This window comes from Buteo buteo, chromosome 9 (genome assembly GCF_964188355.1).
Source record: "Buteo buteo chromosome 9, bButBut1.hap1.1, whole genome shotgun sequence".
Lineage (NCBI taxonomy): Eukaryota > Metazoa > Chordata > Aves > Accipitriformes > Accipitridae > Buteo > Buteo buteo.
In genome coordinates, this window is record NC_134179.1 from 4,350,853 (window position 1) to 4,369,009 (window position 18,157).

General features: G+C 42.4%; 1 protein-coding gene across 3 annotated transcripts in view; it reads left to right on the forward strand.

The window, feature by feature from the left end:
* CDON (cell adhesion associated, oncogene regulated) overlaps positions 1-18,157 on the forward strand; it is a 54,925-nt gene that overhangs the window by 12,424 nt on the left and 24,344 nt on the right. For 2 of the 3 annotated variants that reach the window (XM_075034960.1, XM_075034961.1), the window contains exons 2-7: positions 7,666-7,802; positions 9,979-10,251; positions 11,862-12,008; positions 12,318-12,461; positions 12,879-13,166; positions 14,039-14,308. In XM_075034960.1, coding sequence (XP_074891061.1) covers positions 7,727-7,802; positions 9,979-10,251; positions 11,862-12,008; positions 12,318-12,461; positions 12,879-13,166; positions 14,039-14,308 — 1,198 coding nt within the window. In that variant the 5' untranslated portion in view covers positions 7,666-7,726. Of the gene's footprint in view, positions 1-7,665; positions 7,803-9,978; positions 10,252-11,861; positions 12,009-12,317; positions 12,462-12,878; positions 13,167-14,038; positions 14,309-15,224; positions 15,579-18,157 lie in introns of all 3 variants that reach the window. The other variant, XM_075034962.1, reaches the window with a different exon arrangement.

An 18,157-nucleotide genomic window follows, 5' to 3' on the forward strand; every position in this document is an offset into this window, starting at 1 on the left:
TATTAGGCTGACACTGTTCTTTTTCTTCCCCTGAGGCTGGAAGAGTCAGAAACCATACCCACTTCATTAGTGTGGCAGCAGGGGGACTGTCTCAGGTTTTTTTTCTGAAGTTAATAATAAAATTAACCTAATTGTTATGCCTGTTTGTGGGTAAGCAAGTGTGGCCTCTCTAATGATTTATGGTTTTGGTTTGTTGGGTTTTTTGTTGGTTGGTTTTTTGGTCCCCCTCCCCGCCCCCCCCCGATGTCTGTCTCGCTGTGACCGGTGCTGATACGGCAGGGTGGAAATCCCAGGTTTCCCCCATCAGAGCCCGTACATGTGTCGATAGCAGACTAGTGACTTCGGAGCGTTTTCAGCTGTGTGCTGCAGAGGCACAGTACACAAACTGTTAAATTTTCTTCCCTCGGCTCACAAATTCATTTCTTCAGTCAATGCCAAAGCATGCGTTCTTCTATCAAGACCATATGTACGCCAAGACCGAGGTTTTAAAGTCAAGGTGTTTTTGAAATACTGGAGTGCAAATTAAGTATCTGAGTAATCTTAACTGTCTTCTAAAAAAAAAAACTCTATCAGCCTCACATATAACTCAAAGGATTAATGGAAAGCTAAACTTTGATCAGAGTCCAACAGCTGATACCAGCCATGAGACTTTCCAGGCCTGAAAGCAAAATAGAAAAATCCAGTGAACAACTCGGCAAAAGATCTGCTTCTCCATCTTTGAAGCAGGCCAACTTTTTGACCGTGTTTTCAGGCTAATACTACCCCCTCTCCCCCCCCCCCCCCCCCAGTTGCTTAATGTCATCTTGTGTCACCTTTGTCCTCCAACAGAGTTCGATAAATTACTGACATTATTTAGCTTTGGAAAAAGACACATATGCCTTATTGTTATTAAGGAAGGCCATTGGGACTTAAGGTCCCCTATCCTTGTAGGAACTTGGTCGCTGTCTTGTTTGCTCAGTGCTGTTTGGTTTTCCTGCTATTTGCCACCCTGAGCAAATATTCAGTCTGTATTTTGACAGAAATAATGTGCCATTACAAACCACTGCACAATCGATATATATTTAGCTCCCAGAATTGCTCTTGGCATTTGTCACTGATTCATTGTGGGGATTTAAATTGTGTGGAGCAAGCCGAAGCTTCATGTATGCTCAGGCAAGGCTGCTTATAAAAATGGAAGTTACCTAAAAGGAGTAAAATACAAATTGAATCATTAAGTGGGAATACGCATAGGAAACCCTTGGGTGCTGGCTTAGCACTGATTGATTTGGATGCTAGGCATGGGTATGGGCAGAAATTGGGAGGTGTTAACCTAATTCAAGGTGAGGATTGCAAAGGTTGTGCAACTGCAAGGTCTCCTTTTAAGTTGCTACGATAAGGATCTAGAAAGTATACTTTCCTTTGTTTAAAATGTAATAAATAAATATGAACATAACATCAAAGGATGCTTTTTCTTGTAATTTTTAAATGCTGTTCTGTTTGGTTTCTTTCTGTAGATGCCTTTGAGTATGTTTCATTGCGTTCTGACCTGTTTATATCTTTCACACTTGGTTTGTAGGGTCAAAGTCAGCAAACTGTTTTTTCATGGGGTTTTCCCTGTCAGATTTTCTAGGATAGAGAAAATACCAGGCTTGCAGGACTGCTAGGCAGAGTTCAGTTTGCTTTCTAAAAGCATCCACAAAATCCCTTTGAAGTATGTAATTTTATTACTTACACTCACGAAATCCCGTCTTTCGTGATTCTAATACAAATGCCCAATTATGGTATTTTTAAGAAAAAAAACCAAACCAAAACAACCAACCAAAAACCAAAAAACCCACCACTTATGTAAAAGCCTGGCTTCTTATCTCCATTGCTCGGCTTCCTGTAATTTAGTAACACAGAAACTGCAGTTTCAGTGCTGGAGGTGGAGAAGAGAGTAAAACAGGAGCACTTGAATTTTTTTTTTTTTTTTACACAAGCAGTGATTACAGCACGACTTTTTTCAGTGCTCAAGCTCTCTCTTCAGAGTGTAATTAGGAACACATTGATTCTTATTGCAGCTGGCAGCTGCTCGCTATTGCCTTTTTCAGCTTATGACCCCCATAGTCCCGCTGACCTTTCCTGGGGTTAGTCGTAGGCCCTTTTCATTGTGATGGGCTAGAAGTGGCTCATGTGGAGTTGATTATTTCCTTGCTTGTCTGGCCTTTTTGGTGCCATAACTCCAAGTCACTTCCATTTTCTTCCCCTGCTTTTGGCTGACCACAGTGAAAGGAAATGCTTTTGCTGGCGACAGGATCGGTTTGCACGCTTGACTGACTCGATTGAGACCCTGAAAAGGGGGGAGGGGGAGGGTAATGAACACTGTAGGTGCTGCATTTGCTTTTTAAAGGTTGATGTTAATGATTGAGTGGTCATTAAGCATTCATAAAAATGAGGCTTCAGCAGGCTTGGTTGCCTTTTAGCAATCTCAAACCCGCATGTTGGTGTTAAAAAATCTGTCCACTGCATCCTTAATGTATGGCTGCTGTGTCTTTAGGCACGGTACGTATGAGTTATGTGGCATGTGGGCGAATGCGCCAGTGTCAGTTGCTCGGCACTACTTCAGGGCTTTTCCCAGCTACCAAAAGACCCAGGAATAAACCTCGGAGGTTAGTCCTTAAGCCGACGGGCAGACTGTCGGTTGCTACTGGGCTGCTAACCCGCTCCTCCCCAGCACAAAAAGCTAATGAAGTATATATGCCAGCTGTTACACTCATTTTGCCAGACCCCAGGAGGACAGCATGAAGACAGTCAGTGATCAAAGGCTTTGGAGATCACTGAGGAGCCGAGCTGCAGGAATGTCTGATTGCTTTCTCTTGGAATGCCACAGGCTTCAATACTTTTTTTTTTTTTAAGGTGTCTTGGTGCGAGATTTAATGATCTAACTCGGCTTGCTTGCACTAAAGGCACAGTATTTTAGTTGATTCTGGGGGTTTTGTTTGCTTTAAGTTTAGGTGCTTTGAAAATCTGCGATTTTTGTTGTACTGACAGAAACAATCTTGGGGAGCAAGTTAAAAGGAGATTTTTCTTGGTAATTCTGTAATAAATGACCTAGGGAAAAAACCAACTTGCTGTGCTTTAGGTGTTAAATCATATGTAGTATTATAAAGTGAGGTTGGATTAATTGATTTTTTGAGTTGCTGCTGTTCAGAAGAAACACGAAATCTTTTGTATCCAAAGCTGGTTTACTCTAGGTGAAAACTGTTGTCACATCTGCAGCTGGTGGGCAGTGCTGCCCCTGAAGCAGCAGCTCTGTCACTTTTTCCTAGGGCTTCTTAGAGAACGCCATCAGCTCCTGGAGGTGGAGCGGGCAACCTGAATAACTCCCTCTGTTCCCAAGCATGCTGTTTCCTTCCTCCTCCTCGTCCTCCTCCTCCTTCCCCGGTTTGCTCCGGCACTTATAGGACCCGGTGCATTTGGCTAGCGAAGAAACCCTTTCCTCCTTTAGCTTCAGCATGCTGAATCGGCTCACTGAAGGTCAGAGTTTTGGAGGGGGGTGATGGAGCAGGAGTAGGGTAGCGGTTAGATTGAGGTAGAGTGGTGGCTAAATAGCTCTGGTGGCTGCTCAGTGCTGGGAAGGGAGGTGCTGGCCTTGTCCTGCCAGCTGGTCTGAGATGGCAGGAAGATGATTCAGGGAGCTAAACCAGAAGGAACAAAAACTGTCAGAAAAGGAGAAAAAAGTGGGTATGAGATAATGTTCTTTTTAGTACTGACTCTGCCCTCAGTTGCAAGGGTGGAGATGAGAAGTTCATGGTCTGATAAATAAGCAGGGCGGGTTCTTGGCTGTGCTTTGAAGGACACTGGATCCTCTGGGGCCGGGCACCATATGAATGCATGGCAAACAGCATTTTGTCATCTTTTAGAGTGTAAAACCTTTTTTGGGGGGCAAGCAAGTAGGTAGGAGTGAGTTAATGTGGAGGTGATAGGTTAAGTTAGTTACACTGAACGGACCAGGCATGTGGATCTTACGTTGAAGATGGCTGGTTTCCGGAGAATCAGTGACAGGCATGAAGCTTTGGGAAGAGAGGCAAGGGTTGCTGCCAGGGCTGCGCTGACTCTGTCCGGATCAGAGATGAGAAGCCCGCTTGGCCCATCTGGTGCGTGTGTCTTCCCGTCTCGGCCCATTTGGGCTTTTTGGTAAGTCCATGTGCCGAGGGTGGCCCCCTGGCCGTGGTGGCCCATGTCCATCCCTGTGAGGTCTTCAGGCCTCAACCACCAGGTGATGGTGTGCAATCTGCCCTGCAGAACCTAGCTGGCACGTGCTGGGGCTGATGTGAGAGCCTGGCAGTGGTGACAGCCCTGCTCCTGCACTGGGAAACCTCTCTGGACTAACTAAAATGTGCCCTTCCCCTCTGTTTGGAGTTAGCTCAGATGATTTATTTTGCTTGCCTGTAGATGGCATCCCGAAGGTCGCGGAGCTGAAACTGCGGGCTGATGGACGGGTGCGTGCCTGTCCCCACGGCTCTTTGGTGAGGGGTCACCTTTAAAAAGGGTCTGCGACAGAGGAGGCTCACGACCAGAACTGTATCATCTTCAGAAGTGCTCCATCTTACTAATTGCCTCCAAAAGTACCAGGTACATGTTCCTGGACACGCCTGCGTGCTCTGAGGGGTGGGCGTCCATTGGAATGGTCAGGTTGACTCCTCCTCATGATACAAGTCCGTTATCTTCCTTGTTTCCCTTGGTCTGTGAGCAACAAGTTACTTTAGAGCTGACAAGGAGCTCAAGTGCTGGATGAAGATATTTGGAAGATTACTATAGATGAAGATGTCTTGGTGGAAGTAGGAAAAATACAGGCCTTTGCCATGCTGTGGTTTTCTCGTATGCTGCACTGATGGTCTGGAGAAATTGCTGGTGAAACTGGAAAGGACTTGATCCATGAAAACCATACCCATCTCTGTTCAACCTTGAATATTATTTTTATTTATATGATTAACTCCTATTACTACTGTTTTAGTTTAAAAGGCTCAGAAATACCCCTTTTCTCAGTGACACCTCTTACTTCAAAATAACTTTGACTATTTGATCCACCAGTGATGGAGATTCATTCTCTCAAGCGTGGAATAGTAAAACAGTGGGCAGAGTTGTTCCCAGGTGAGCTCATCTTGGAATTTGAGACACTGAAATGGAGCCACATCTAAGCAAAGTGCTCCTCTTTCTGTGCCCAGTAGGTCCCCAATGACTGGTACTTGCCATCAAAATGGGAGTTCAGGGTTACCGAAATGACAACAAAAGGGGAAGAGCCCTGTTTTTCCATCTTTAAGGCCTTTTAAGGCTCAGATATGTATTAATACAGTATTAAAGAGGCAAGGTTTCTCTGCTGGGTTTCTAAAGACCCCAAAACTACAAGCTGTGGTCTTGCCCTCTTCTCTATACCTAGTAAGGGGCTTCTATAGTGACATCATCTGCAAAAGAAAAAGAAAGAAGCAAATATTTTTGGGTTGTGTATTGCATGTTGGATCTCATCTTCCTCTTGCGTTCCTTTACCTACCAGTGAATAAGAGGTTTCTGCAGTCCCTTCAAAAGTGGGTCTTAAACTTTTCTTGGATGCCCGAGTATTGTTGCTGAACAATGCTACTCCAACTAAAGCGAATATTTTTCCTTTTTTCCCCTCCAGTTAAAGAACTTTGGTCTTTGTGGCTTGCTTTGTGTACTCACTGCTTTACAGTTGATCTTACCACTCCGCAAGCCTGTGAAAGCCAAACTGGTAGGTCAAAAGAGGAGTAGCTGTTGACACTGGCAGCTAGGAACATGTAAAGAGAAAGATAAACAGAGGGAAATCAGAGACTGGATAAAGTAGATCTCCAAAGATAAAGTTTAGTTAAAGATAATGAGCTGGCCTTGTTTGAAAAGACAGCTGCAAAATAACCCAGTAGCTCCATGTGCTGGGGTTAAAGTTGACCTAGAATATACGTTTCATTGCTTTTCATAAATAAATAGTCAAGGGAAGATTTGGCAAAAAGCAACATTGCCCCCCACCCCTCTTCAGCAAAGTGTTTGATGTTAACAAGTTCTTTGGGTGTTTACTTTGTCCTCTGCGCTTGCTGGTGGAGCGGCTCTCCTGCCCTTGAACTGAGTGAGAATTCAAATAAACCAAGATGCTTTCTGCGCAGCCGGTCTATTCTGCCATCTGTGTCTTACCAAAACAGCCCCGGCTGTCGTTGGGGAACCAGCCTGGTCTGCAGGATTACCGGGTCTTCTGAACAGCTGAAATAAATTTGCTGGATCAGATAAAACTGCCCAGGAACGGGAGCAGAACTTGACAGCATTTTTTTCAGCCTTCTCAAGCTGTCATTATAAGCCTGGAGTGCAGTGTGTGGGAAGAAGTAGCAGTAAGCAAATAGCTCTATAAAATCTAGAGTGATTCTTTTATTATTATTGGAGTCTTTTCCTGATGCTTATTTTGCATATATATTTTACAGTGATGTTCCAATGATAAATACTGTTATTTTTAAATAAGCCATGGGAATAATTTTGCTGTTGATATTTGGATCCGCCTTCTTAGAAAGCAAATGGCTCTGTAAGCACTCAATAAACTGGGACTTAGTTCTATCAAGCATATGTATTGTTGCACTTGTTTCTGCACACTGCCAGTAAAACTCCTAGTTATTGTATGTGTGTTAGATTTGTGTTTATATACAAGTCTGATATATGAGATGTTTAAAATATATGTTGAGTGTTATCAGCAGCGAAATTGTATGGCCGGGCTGATAAATGAAGTAACTGTGCTAAATGAACTCAAATCTTATTTATCATAATATTACACAAGGCAAATAGAAAATTCAAGTGAACGACAGCTGCAGGTTATTTTATTTATGTTTTTTTCTTTGAGAAGAGAGTATTTGATGGAGACTCTGAGTGTCAGAAACACTGTTTCTGAGGCTCACCTCGTGCAAGTTAGGTTGCTGGTTTAGTGACTTTGTATTTTGCTGGTTTCATGATTTAGTTTGTATTTTTTGGTGATGAAAGTGAGATCTTATATAGCCGAATGGTCAGGTGTGATATGGCCAAGGAAAGAACTGTCCTCTTATAGAAGCAGCTGTGTAGATAAAAGCATACATAACGGATGCCCCAGAAGTATATATGAGAAAGCAGTATTGATTTGGGAATACAAATGAGAGCCAAAGTTAACATTGGTGATTTTTTTTTTTTAGTAGACATTCACCATCCTTTGACTGTAAAGCACACTAGAAGGGGCAAGCAGATGACATGTCTCAGTAAGCAGGCTTAGAGCAATTACAAGCAGTAGCTGCATCGCAGCATGCAGATTCATAAAAACTTGTAAAACAAGTGTAGCTTGGTGATAGATGGTCAAATGATTATTGTTTGCAAACAATATTATCTCCAATAGATAAGCTGTTTACTTTGGACTTCAGTTCTTCTGGTTGGAAGGTCTAATTTATCAAGGCAGTATGGTTCAGCGCAGATGCCTCATACCCCAGCTGTGGAAAAAATCTTAAGAATAGGACTTGGAAACATAGTTGAGTTCAACTTCGAACTCATTTTTACAGATGGTTTCTATATTGCAAAGAATATTGGCTGTTTCCTGGTTGCGCTTTTTTTTTAAACCCCAAACACTTTGTTGCAAGAGAGTTAAAAGACTAACTCCTGAAACTTACAGTAGACATCTGTTTGTTTGTTTTGTAGCTGTTTTGGTTCCTCATCTTAGTCTGGAGCTTGGTGCTTTCAACTTCTGTAATCTGGCGCTATGCATCCGGATCCTGGACGCTTACAGGCACTGCTCTTCATCGCTGCCACAGGTCTCATCTCTGCCACGAGTTCAGGTAAGGCCTTCCCGCGTAAGCCAAGATGACTTGCTCGGAGGTTTTGGAGGTTTAGCCCGTACTTTTGAATGAACAACGATTTGGAGGGTGTTTCAAAGTTGTCAACTTTAATGCATGTTATCGATAATCTGCTTTTGAGGAAGCATGGATAGCACTTAAACTCAGTCTTAAGATGAACATAAGACTTTGCTTTTGAAAACCTGGCTCAAAACAAGTGCTTGAATGTGGAAGACTCTGTTACGTAGGTTTGTTCTGTGGGATCTCTGTGGACTTAGCTGGATGCCGATTTTGCTGCGTACAGTGCATCTTGTGATCCCATGGGGTTGGGAGGGGTTTGAAATTTGCAGGGCGAAAGGGGAATCAGATCTTTGAAACATGAACGCTGATGCGTGGCTGCAGTTGGAACAGCTTTTGCGTTAAAAAAAGAAGAGGGATGGTTTTAATTGACACATATGCTCTGTGTAGTCAGCTTGTCTTAACGTAACCACACAAAAAAGAAGCTTTTACTACTTTTAGCACTTCATAGCCAATCGTTATAAGCGAATGGGATAAATTTTATTTTTCAAGCAGTCATAGGAGATAAATTCCAGCTGCAGGGTCACTGCTACCAATTTTGACTTTTACGCTGAGCAGAAAGTGTTGGTGTCATAAGCAGGGGCAGGGGTGAAGATGAAAGTAACAGTGCAATTTCATAGCAATTGGTGGCTGGCAAACTAAAAAGGTCATTGCTTTTCTCTTACCCTGGAAATTCAAACTGAACTAATAGGAAAAACAGTTTTATAATTAAAAGCTAAAAATGGACATCTGGAGTCCTGTGAAATGCTTGGATACCATTTTTATGGATTTCATCTTTTTTGTTAAGTGAAGCCACACTTTAATTTCCAGTTTTATTTTATGTTTATGCAGATAGTTTATGGTTCTGTTAAAAATGCACAGTTTCTCATCTGAAACTCATAAACAGAGCTTGGATGGACTGACTTGAGAAGAAAAGCATGAGCTGAGGGCCCCACCTACAAGATGACTGTCTCTTATTTGGATGTCATTTAATATCGTCTTGACCTATACTATCTGGAATTCCTTAGCTCATTTATAAACTAGGAATTTTTTTCCCCTGCCACTGTGTTTATTTTAATATTTTTTTTTCTCCCGTATTTCTAACCGAATAGGAATTACCAGTGTTAACTGCTTTTTGCTTGCTCCCTTTGTACAAAATCTTCAGCAGAGAATTCCGTAGAAAACAAATGGTAATAATTCCCAGTGTTTCATTGGCCAGGATAGGAAAAAGTTTCCTCCAACAAGCAGGAATTTTCTTCTGGCAAATAAATAGATTCTCATAACCAAGTTTTGTGGAACTGAACCTTTTATTTATTAGCAGCTTTTCCTGTTTCTGTTCATCTTTACTCAGTAAAGATAATGGATGCCCAATTCATCATTCTCGTCCTGATGAAGTCCATGTATTTGGAATTAACAAGAGCCTTTGCTGTTCATCCAGCTTTTTTTTATCCTGCTATTTTTAATTAGTTCTGCAGACTCAGAGACGGTTCTGCACAAATACCTGGCAGGCTGCTACCATTTCTGAAATTTTACAAGTCACGTCCGGGCCCACTTCATATGGGACAGATCAGCTACAGCTGCATGTTCCTGTACTCCCATCTATTCAGGTGGCGGGTGCTGTTTCACTCTGAATCAATCCAGTGGGATTGCAGTTTTTGCTGGCCCTAGAAAGCATGATGTCTTCGCCTTGTATACACTTGGGGAAGTATCTCATCCTTCCTGTACACTGAACCTACATTTGTTTAATTGCTGTTACCTTCTTCATGGGGTTTGAATCTTGAAGTTTTCCCTGGTGTTTGAGAGAGAGCAGGAATCTGTTGTGAGTTCCTCTTGCAGAGGAAAAGGTGATGCCTGCTAGAGTATTGCTAGCAACTTGGAGTTGAGAGACCCTTTATTTGTCTGTGTTTGATCTGAATAGTCTGTTTGCAATATTTAACCTTCTGATGAAAGAAGTTTGCCGGGTCTGTGAACAGTGGCAGGAGCCTTGGGAGAGAGCATTGCTATAATACAGATCACGGTCAGTCTTTTGTACCAGTCAATGCATTATCAACCTTATCACTTGTGTTCATGCAAAATGCTGTTCACTAACTGAATATATATATATATTTTTTTTTTCTTTTAGATTTAACTCCCCGTTTTATTTCTGAGCCCTTGTCTACTGTCCAGAAGTCTGGTGGACCTGTACAACTCCGGTGTTCTGCCGAGCCCTCCACAGCTCACCTTTCTTGGCTGTTTAATGGGGAGCCTCTGGACAGCAAGGTGGGAGAAGTGGAAATCCAGTCAGGATCTCTGACAATCGTCTCCCTCAGCCTGTCAACGTCTGGTCACTATCAGTGCGTTGCTAACAGCAGTGTGGGTGCTGTTCTGAGCAGGCCTGCAATGGTATCTATGGGCAGTAAGTTAATTTTTCTTTCTATTCCTCACTCCTTGCAAATTATATAGATCTCAAATGGTTTGTATAGTTTGTTTTTCTTTTACTTTTAGAAAACACCTAGTTTCAAGGTGGTGGTTTTTTTTTTTTTCCCCTCAGTCAGTACTTAGTATATGATTGATTATACACTTTTCACCATTTTTTTTTTTTTTTCCCCGTGTCCTCTGGGACCTGTCAGGGGATGCAGCCCTGGAACAGATTCCCCAGAGAGTTTCTGGATCCTCATCCTTGGAGGCTTTTAAAGACTCAACTAGACAAAACCACACCTGATTGATTTAGTGGTGGTGATAGCCTCATTTTGAGCTGAAGGACCTCAAGAGTCCTCTCCAGCAAATACAAATATTATTCAGTGAAGTAACATTCATTTCAATGAATTGACCTCAAAAGTGCAAGGCTCCCAAAAGCTGCTCTTCAAAATGATCTTGAAAGAGCAACTGAGCTGCCATGCCATTGCAGAAGCGTGCTTGAGAGTTGATTGGAAGAGAAATGAGTGGTAATTGTTGCCTGGAAAATAAGTGGGAGCTGCAAATTTTCGTTTTCACTTATTTCATTTCATTTGGTCAAAACTATCTAGATGTTCTTCAGGTAGGGACAGTCTTCTGTCCTTTTAGGTACAATTTCCCTTTTCTCAGTGGCACTGGTTCTTCTGATCAGTCTTTGCCTTAGTGCTTAGATCAATTACTGTAAAGTATTTGATCTTAGTGTTTTCCACATGGAAAGGACAATGTGGTGCTGAGAATGGGAATATAATATTCCTCCGTGAGCATGATTTGTCTGCTTGGGATCGCGGTTCTGTCTGAATCAGGCCTTTGTCAAGCAGGATTTGAGTGATTTCTCTGTAAGGGTACCTCATCTATGGAGCATGTCCAGAATCCTCCTGGGAGGAAAATTTCTTATAAGTGAGAGAAGTAAGTGTTTTGGTAAAGTACTGACCCATAGCAAGACCCTCTCAAGAGAGCTATAAGGGTGGGTAACATAGAAAAACTTCACAACCTAGAAGATGCTTTGAATGTGAAGGGAGTAGAAGAGCAGCTTTCACACTTCTCTCCTGCTTTTGAGATTTTAGTAGAAAATGAGAAGGTGCTGTTAGCTGTTGAAGCTCCCTGCTTGCCTCATTGCTCATGGCAATGAGTGGGAGGCGCTGCTGTACTCAGTGTTGTGTTAATTATAATCACAGAAAGACAGTTTAATGTTTCTTATGGACAGGCTTCCTGCTGTTAGTGTAAATTGTCTTCTGTAGTGCCTTCAGAGCCCATGAGTATTACTGCAGTCTTTCAGATATCTCTGCTTGCTTTTCATGGAGCAGCTGAGGGAACGTAGTGGCTGTTTTTTCTTTCCTCACTATTCCCATGTAAAAGCTGACCCTTCCTGTAGTAAGGAAGCGTATGTACACAGGAGGGTTTATGTTGTAACGGACTACAGAAAAGGCCATGTCTATCGATATGAATGTCCAAATGCTGCACCAGAGAAGATAATCAGCTTGAAACCAGCTATGTTTTAAACACAAATACTGAGCTTACTGCCCTTCCTATTTCCCAAGCCGTGGCTGCTCTTAATTACCAATTCTTTTCTAGGTTTAGCTAATTTTGATACATCAGTGAAACCTGCCATTACAGCAGAGGAAGGAGGTACAGCTTTCATTGGATGCAAGGTGCCGGAAAGCAACCCTAAAGCACAGGTTCGCTTTCAAGTGCGGGGAAAATGGCTGGAGCAATCAACAGGTGAGATGTTTTATGCCCCTGGTCAGCAACATAAATATCCAACAAAAGCTTGCCTGGATTTTTTTCTTAGAACTTAAAGGAAAAAAACCTCCAGAAACCCGCAGAACTTCCTGTGCAAATCACTTTATCTAAAGCTACCTTTGTAAATTAATATCCTTTCCATGGCAGCATGATTTCTTTGTGATCCTACATTTAGAATAGATTGATATATCTGAGAAGTGATGTAAAAAAATTTTTTTTTATAAAAAGACACCTTTTTTTGAAACCAAGTTAAATATAATAATCTTTTTTCCTTCCCCACTTGTTTAGACAACTACCTAATTCTTCCATCTGGAAATCTGCAGATTTTGAATGTATCTTTAGAAGACAAAGGATCCTATAAATGTGCAGTGTACAACCCAGTTACTCACGATCTCAGAATAGAACTCACTGGACGTAAGCTCATAGTCACACGTGAGTATTTGGTTCAGCTTTCCAGAATAAATACATCTCAAACCAAATAAATATCACCCCTAGGATTTTTAGCATGGGCATATCAGCCTAAATATCCACTGTTCTCAAATACCATGTTATGTAAAATCTGTCCTGCATTATTTACCCGTTCAATTCTTATTTCCCCTTACTGTAGAGGAGCAGCGCGGCTGCTTCTCAAATCCAGAGGACAGAGCACATAGCCCTTGAAGAGGGGATACTGCTAATACTCTAGTCACCAAACTGATTTCAGAGCAAGACTTCTGGAAGAAAGTGTTACAGCATCATGTTTAGTCACAAGTGTTTGAAAGATATGGCAAACCTCAGGACTGGAGGATGGGATGGGAGAATGCGGTTTAAAAGAGTAGTTAGTGATAAGTCTTGTCTCCTTTCTTCCAGGCTCTTCCTCAGGTGGCTTCCACATACTTCACCCCCTCACACCACAGAGCCTGGCAGTGCCCCGGCACAGCTCTCTGATGCTAGAATGTGTCGTCAGTGGGTTGCCTCCAGCCTCCGTCCGCTGGGTTAAAGACGGCCGGGATGCACTGAGAAAAGGCAGGTGGAAACTGCTGCACTCCCATCTGGTGACGGACAGGCTTGAGGCATCGGACTCTGGGAATTACTCCTGCGTGGTGGGAAACAAATTTGGAGTTATGAAATACGTTAACTATTCGCTTACTATACTTGGTAAGAAATAAAAGAAATTTTCACGTCCAGGCAATGAATGTTTTGGTTGTATACTTGCTGGTTTTGGCATCTGATTACAAATAGCCTAACATTCTTTCTCAACCTAAAAAGAACCTATTAAACCTATTAAAATAAAGAATAAAGATATGTTCATAATGATCGTATCTCATCATCTCTCCCAAGTTAAAATCCATAACTATTTATTTCTTCAAATCCTTTGCAGTCTGAAATAATTAAACAGTAGAGGACAACAAACTCCAAGGGAAGAACTGATCTATTTATTTTTCTGCAGAGTGCCAAGTGTATAAGGGATACAGTGTCAATAATGTACCAGGGATCAGATGTTTCTCTTCTGAGGTTATATATAAGCAAAAAGCTGGCAAGGGGAGGTGATATGTTTGGATGAGGACAAAAACAAAAGCAAAAGAAATATACTTGGCCTCTTCTGTGTGGCTGCGAGTTGTTCCTCATCTCCCCTTTCCTTTGTAGCAGATTTTCCTGTTGCTTGAGGTTTTTGCCTCCATGACTGTTTTTGTTTGGTTTTTGAAATGTGTATACATTAGAGTAATTAAAAAAACATGTTGACACACAATACACCTTTTGTTATGGGATGTCACTAAAGAATTATTTTGAAAATACAGGTGTTTTATTTACAGTATTAATGCACATGTGACTTTGGAATAGAAGGGAGAGACCATTAAAATAAGCAAGTGTGTGGGAAACACAGCTTTAGGCTGCGTAGAACTAGAAGTACGCGGTGCTTGCTTGGTCTTTGTACACAATAAGTTTGTGTAACGTTTTGTGGTATTTTTTTCAGGACTTAGGCTAAGATCAACATACAGTGGTTTATGTAAAATTATTTCCCTTTATAGAACCTGCCTCGATCTCTAAGGGACTGCAAGATGAAACCGTGGCCGCTGGAGCGACTGTGCATTTCTGGTGTGACGTCCACGGAAGCCCTGCTCCGACCCTCGCCTGGCTCCACAATGCAGCTCCCCTCCATCTGTCTCCACGACATCTGCCAACAGGAAACCGTCTGCGGATCCGGGGTGTCACCCAAGACGACTCCGGCTTGTACCAGTGTGTAGCAAACAATGGGGTTGGATTTGTGCAGTCCACTGGGAGACTTCGTGTCCAGCTGGGTAGGAGCACTTGCAGCCCTCAAGAACACAAATTAAGCATTTGTACTTCAAGCTTTAATCTGTTTTTTTTCCTTAGATTATGTATCAATTTGCTTCTGACCACTGTTTGTAGCAAACCTTACAAAGAAGGTGCTTTCGGTTGAGTATTAAGAGATGTAGGTATTTCTGAGGTGGCGTGGTTACCTGATACTTAAAACCGAGATTACCAGCTGCAATTAAATCAGCTTATGATTGAATTTGACACGGTTTATTTTTAAATAGAATCAGGGTTGTGTTGTGCTGGATGAACTGGTATTCTTAGCAGTATTGGCCAACGAGTAATTGTGCCTGTTCCATATACTTAAGTTTACAAAACGATCATCAGATTTGGGGTTAATGCACACTTCCTCTGTATCAGATTAGCAGGTACCAGTAGTCTTTCTGATCACTTGCCAGTCTAAGATACTTTCTGATGCCCAGAGAACTTGATTTCTGCTAGTACAAGGATGTTGGCAAGACTGTTGCTGTTCCTGTTCTCTCTCTGTCATGTGTAGTTGAAGCTTTTGACCTTCTCTGTAGCTATTAAGATTGATGTGAGCTGCGCAGAGGCTGGTTGAGCAGATGTTTTGTGACCTTCTTGTCTGCAGAGTAGACTAAGCCAGTTGCCTGCACTGTGTTCCTCACTGACAGTCAAGTCTTGGTTACTTAGAAAATTTGAAGTGTGGTTTGAGTGCAGTTTTCTATCAGCCTTCTCTAAGCACAAGTCTCAGCTGAACTCTTCAGTCTGAAGAGGCTGTCTAGAGAAGAAATAACTGTTAAAATGGCTAAAAAGAAGCGTGCATGACTTTTTAAGTTGTATTGACTCACTTTGGCATTAAGCATCATATTTCTTAGCCAAATTCATTCTTTGGGTTTCCCTGCCCCCAACCCCACCCAGGCAAAGGCTCTAGGTCAGGTATAGTCTCTCCACCAGCCAGCATCACTGTGATAGATGGTGGGGACACAACGCTGTCTTGCAATGCCACTGGCCTACCTGTTCCTGTGATCCATTGGTATGACAGCAGAGGACTTATGACCAGCCACCCTTCCTGCGCGCTTCATTCAAAACCACAGAAACCTCCTCAAGCAATGCTGGGCAGCGCCGTTGCGGAGCCCACCTACTTCTCCATGTCTCAAGTGGGCTCAAGCTCCTTGCACATTAGGAACATGATGCCTGAGCATGCCGGGCAGTACACGTGCAAAGCCATCAGCGAGCACAGCTCCATGGTGTCAAAAGCCTTACTTACAGTTGGTAAGCTTGAAGCACAAAATTGCACGGTCAGCTCCTTGATTTAGGTGAGAAATGCCTCAAAATTAAGGAACTAATGGCAGATAGGTAGTGTGGGTATCCTGGGGAAACAAAGCAGAGGAGTCTAAGGTGTCTTCGTGGACCAGTTCCTCCCTTCCACCTTAGGCAAAGTAGAAATGGCCGTGTGTATTGCGTGGACTTAGTTTTATCACAGATAAGAATCCTATCCAAGGGTGGGGTGTTTTTTTAATTTCTCGAATTTGCTACTAGGAAAAGACAGTCCTTATACTAAAGGCAGTATGGGAAAGAGATGTTTCCTTTCTTCACATTGGAATATTGTGTGACATTAGTAACAGGTTTAAGCTCCCCTGAGTTCCCTTCACAAGAACTAAGATCCAGATTTTTAGTTACATGAAGTGACTTAAGTTTCTCAGCTCTTTTAGCATCTTGCCTTAGTAAATTTAGCTGAATGCCAGCGGTATTTAAGGCCAGTGGAATTTAGTAAGTGGCCCCATATTTAAAGTTCTTCATTACCACCAGTTAGAGTTTAAAACTCATGTAAATAATTTGAAAAGATGCTTAAAGGTTCACTTAGAGGAAGAAAGAAAGAAGAAACCTCAAGAAAGTGATCCCAGAGTGTAGTTTTATAAGTAAATTATTGTTGGACTTTGAGTGGAAACACAAAACTAAATATCGTCGCAGAATTAAGTCTGTGTCAAACAGAAAAATCCCACTGCTTTGCCTCAGAATTTTATGGCAGTAAGTTCAATTTTAATGTTTTGTTTATTAGCTTTTATCGGTTTCTAATATGTTGTACTAGCTGCTGATTATGGTGCAGAGGGTGGTTAAGGCATTTGGTTTTGATATAAAAGTCCTTAAGTAGTTTCTGGGAGCTGTTAGGGTTTTAGAACAGTTCCCAACTGTGCCAAAAGACATGCTCAAATGTTTAGATGTTTTAATGAAGAATTTGTGCCAGGTAACACTTCTGAAGCACCTGAATGACTTAGGCTGTGATTCCAGTGCATTTCTTTGGTAGTGGGATCAACTTAAGCAGCAGTCAGCCTCAGCAGCTTGTTCCCGTCATTTACCTTGTGCAAGCACACAGTAAGAGAGCTTATTTGGCTGAAAAATGTATCTTTTTTTTTTTTTTTTTTCCTCCTTTCTGCTGGATCTGTTCCACAACATGATTCATTGCATGGTCTTACAAGCGGGCTGGGCAACTTAAGCTGCCATCATAGTGAGAAACCACCAAAATGTAAAGTGATAGCCTTAGGATTGTATAACCATGGCGCTTATTTTAAGTCTTTTTTAGACAGTCATGGTGTTTGCCTGCATGGCAGTAGCTTCCCAGAGCTACTAAACACAGGGTTAATTCTCCAAAATAACTTCATCTAATGGAAATGAAGGAGAAAAACACACTCCAGGAAGCCTGAGTTAGCAGGTTAGTATAAAACAGAAGAAGAGTAGGATTCATTGTAGGTAGGTAAGGGGATACAGTGGAGAGCAGGCTGAAGCTGTCTTTTATAGAAGCCAAGGACCTCTGAGAAGTCTTTAGGTGATTTGAAAGACTTGCCAGGTGTGGGTGACTTCAGTGATCTGCAGTGTTCAGATTTTCAGAGTGCTTTCCCAGCCTGTGCTAAGGTACTTAGAGAGCTCATAAGGAGGGAGGATCCTCTGGTTGTTGAAGAAGTGGGGAAGCAATGCCTGGGAATACAATCTGTTTGCACAGCAGAGACAAAATACAAAGGTTGCTCTGCTGCCATGCAAACCCAGGGCATGCCAGTGGGTTGAAATCTGCTTGCACGTTTGCACCCCTGTTTCAGGAAGGGTCTAGAAGAACGAGAAAAGGTGCTGTGAAATGCAACAGGCAGGTTCATAGTGGTGTGGAATAGTTTCTGTGGGAGGAGAGGCTGAAATGGTGAGGGCTCTTTACCTTCAAAATGCGGCCACCGAAGGGGAGACACGATAGCGAGCTGTAAAATTCTGGGTATTACGGAGAATGCGAGTAAAAACTATGAATATGTTCTTTTAACGCCTGAATTTGGGACGTTTGGTCCTTCTCTAGTGGTTGTCGTCAGAGGCAGGATTTTGGGTGCGTACAGCCTTTGGTCTGACCCAACTTGGTGCCGCTCATGGTTCACAGTGGGGCTGGGAAGCCGAGGAAGAAGAGTAAGTCTCAGTGGCTACAGGGAAAGGGATGGCACTAAGAGCAACAGCCAAAAAAAGTTGCATAATGACACAGCCGCAAAGAGAAGTCTGATGTGCTGGTTTATATGGGTAGCAATTATGCCAGAAACTTAGAAAAAGAGCTTAGATCCGAATTGCTTAATGGAAATTGTTACCCAAGGGTTGTTTTCCAAAGCAAAAATACAAGCTACTTGTCAGTTGTTGACGACTCCCCTCTCGCAGCAATAAACACAGCAATGACTGCAGGTCTCCTGTCACCAACCTAAACCACAACTAATTCTCCACATGCAAGAGTCCGTTTCCACCATGCCAGCAGGCGTCAAACCCTGCTGTGCCCACCCACAAGTCCTCCGAGTCCACCACGATGCAGTGGGCCTTCTGCTTCCTCGAGTGAA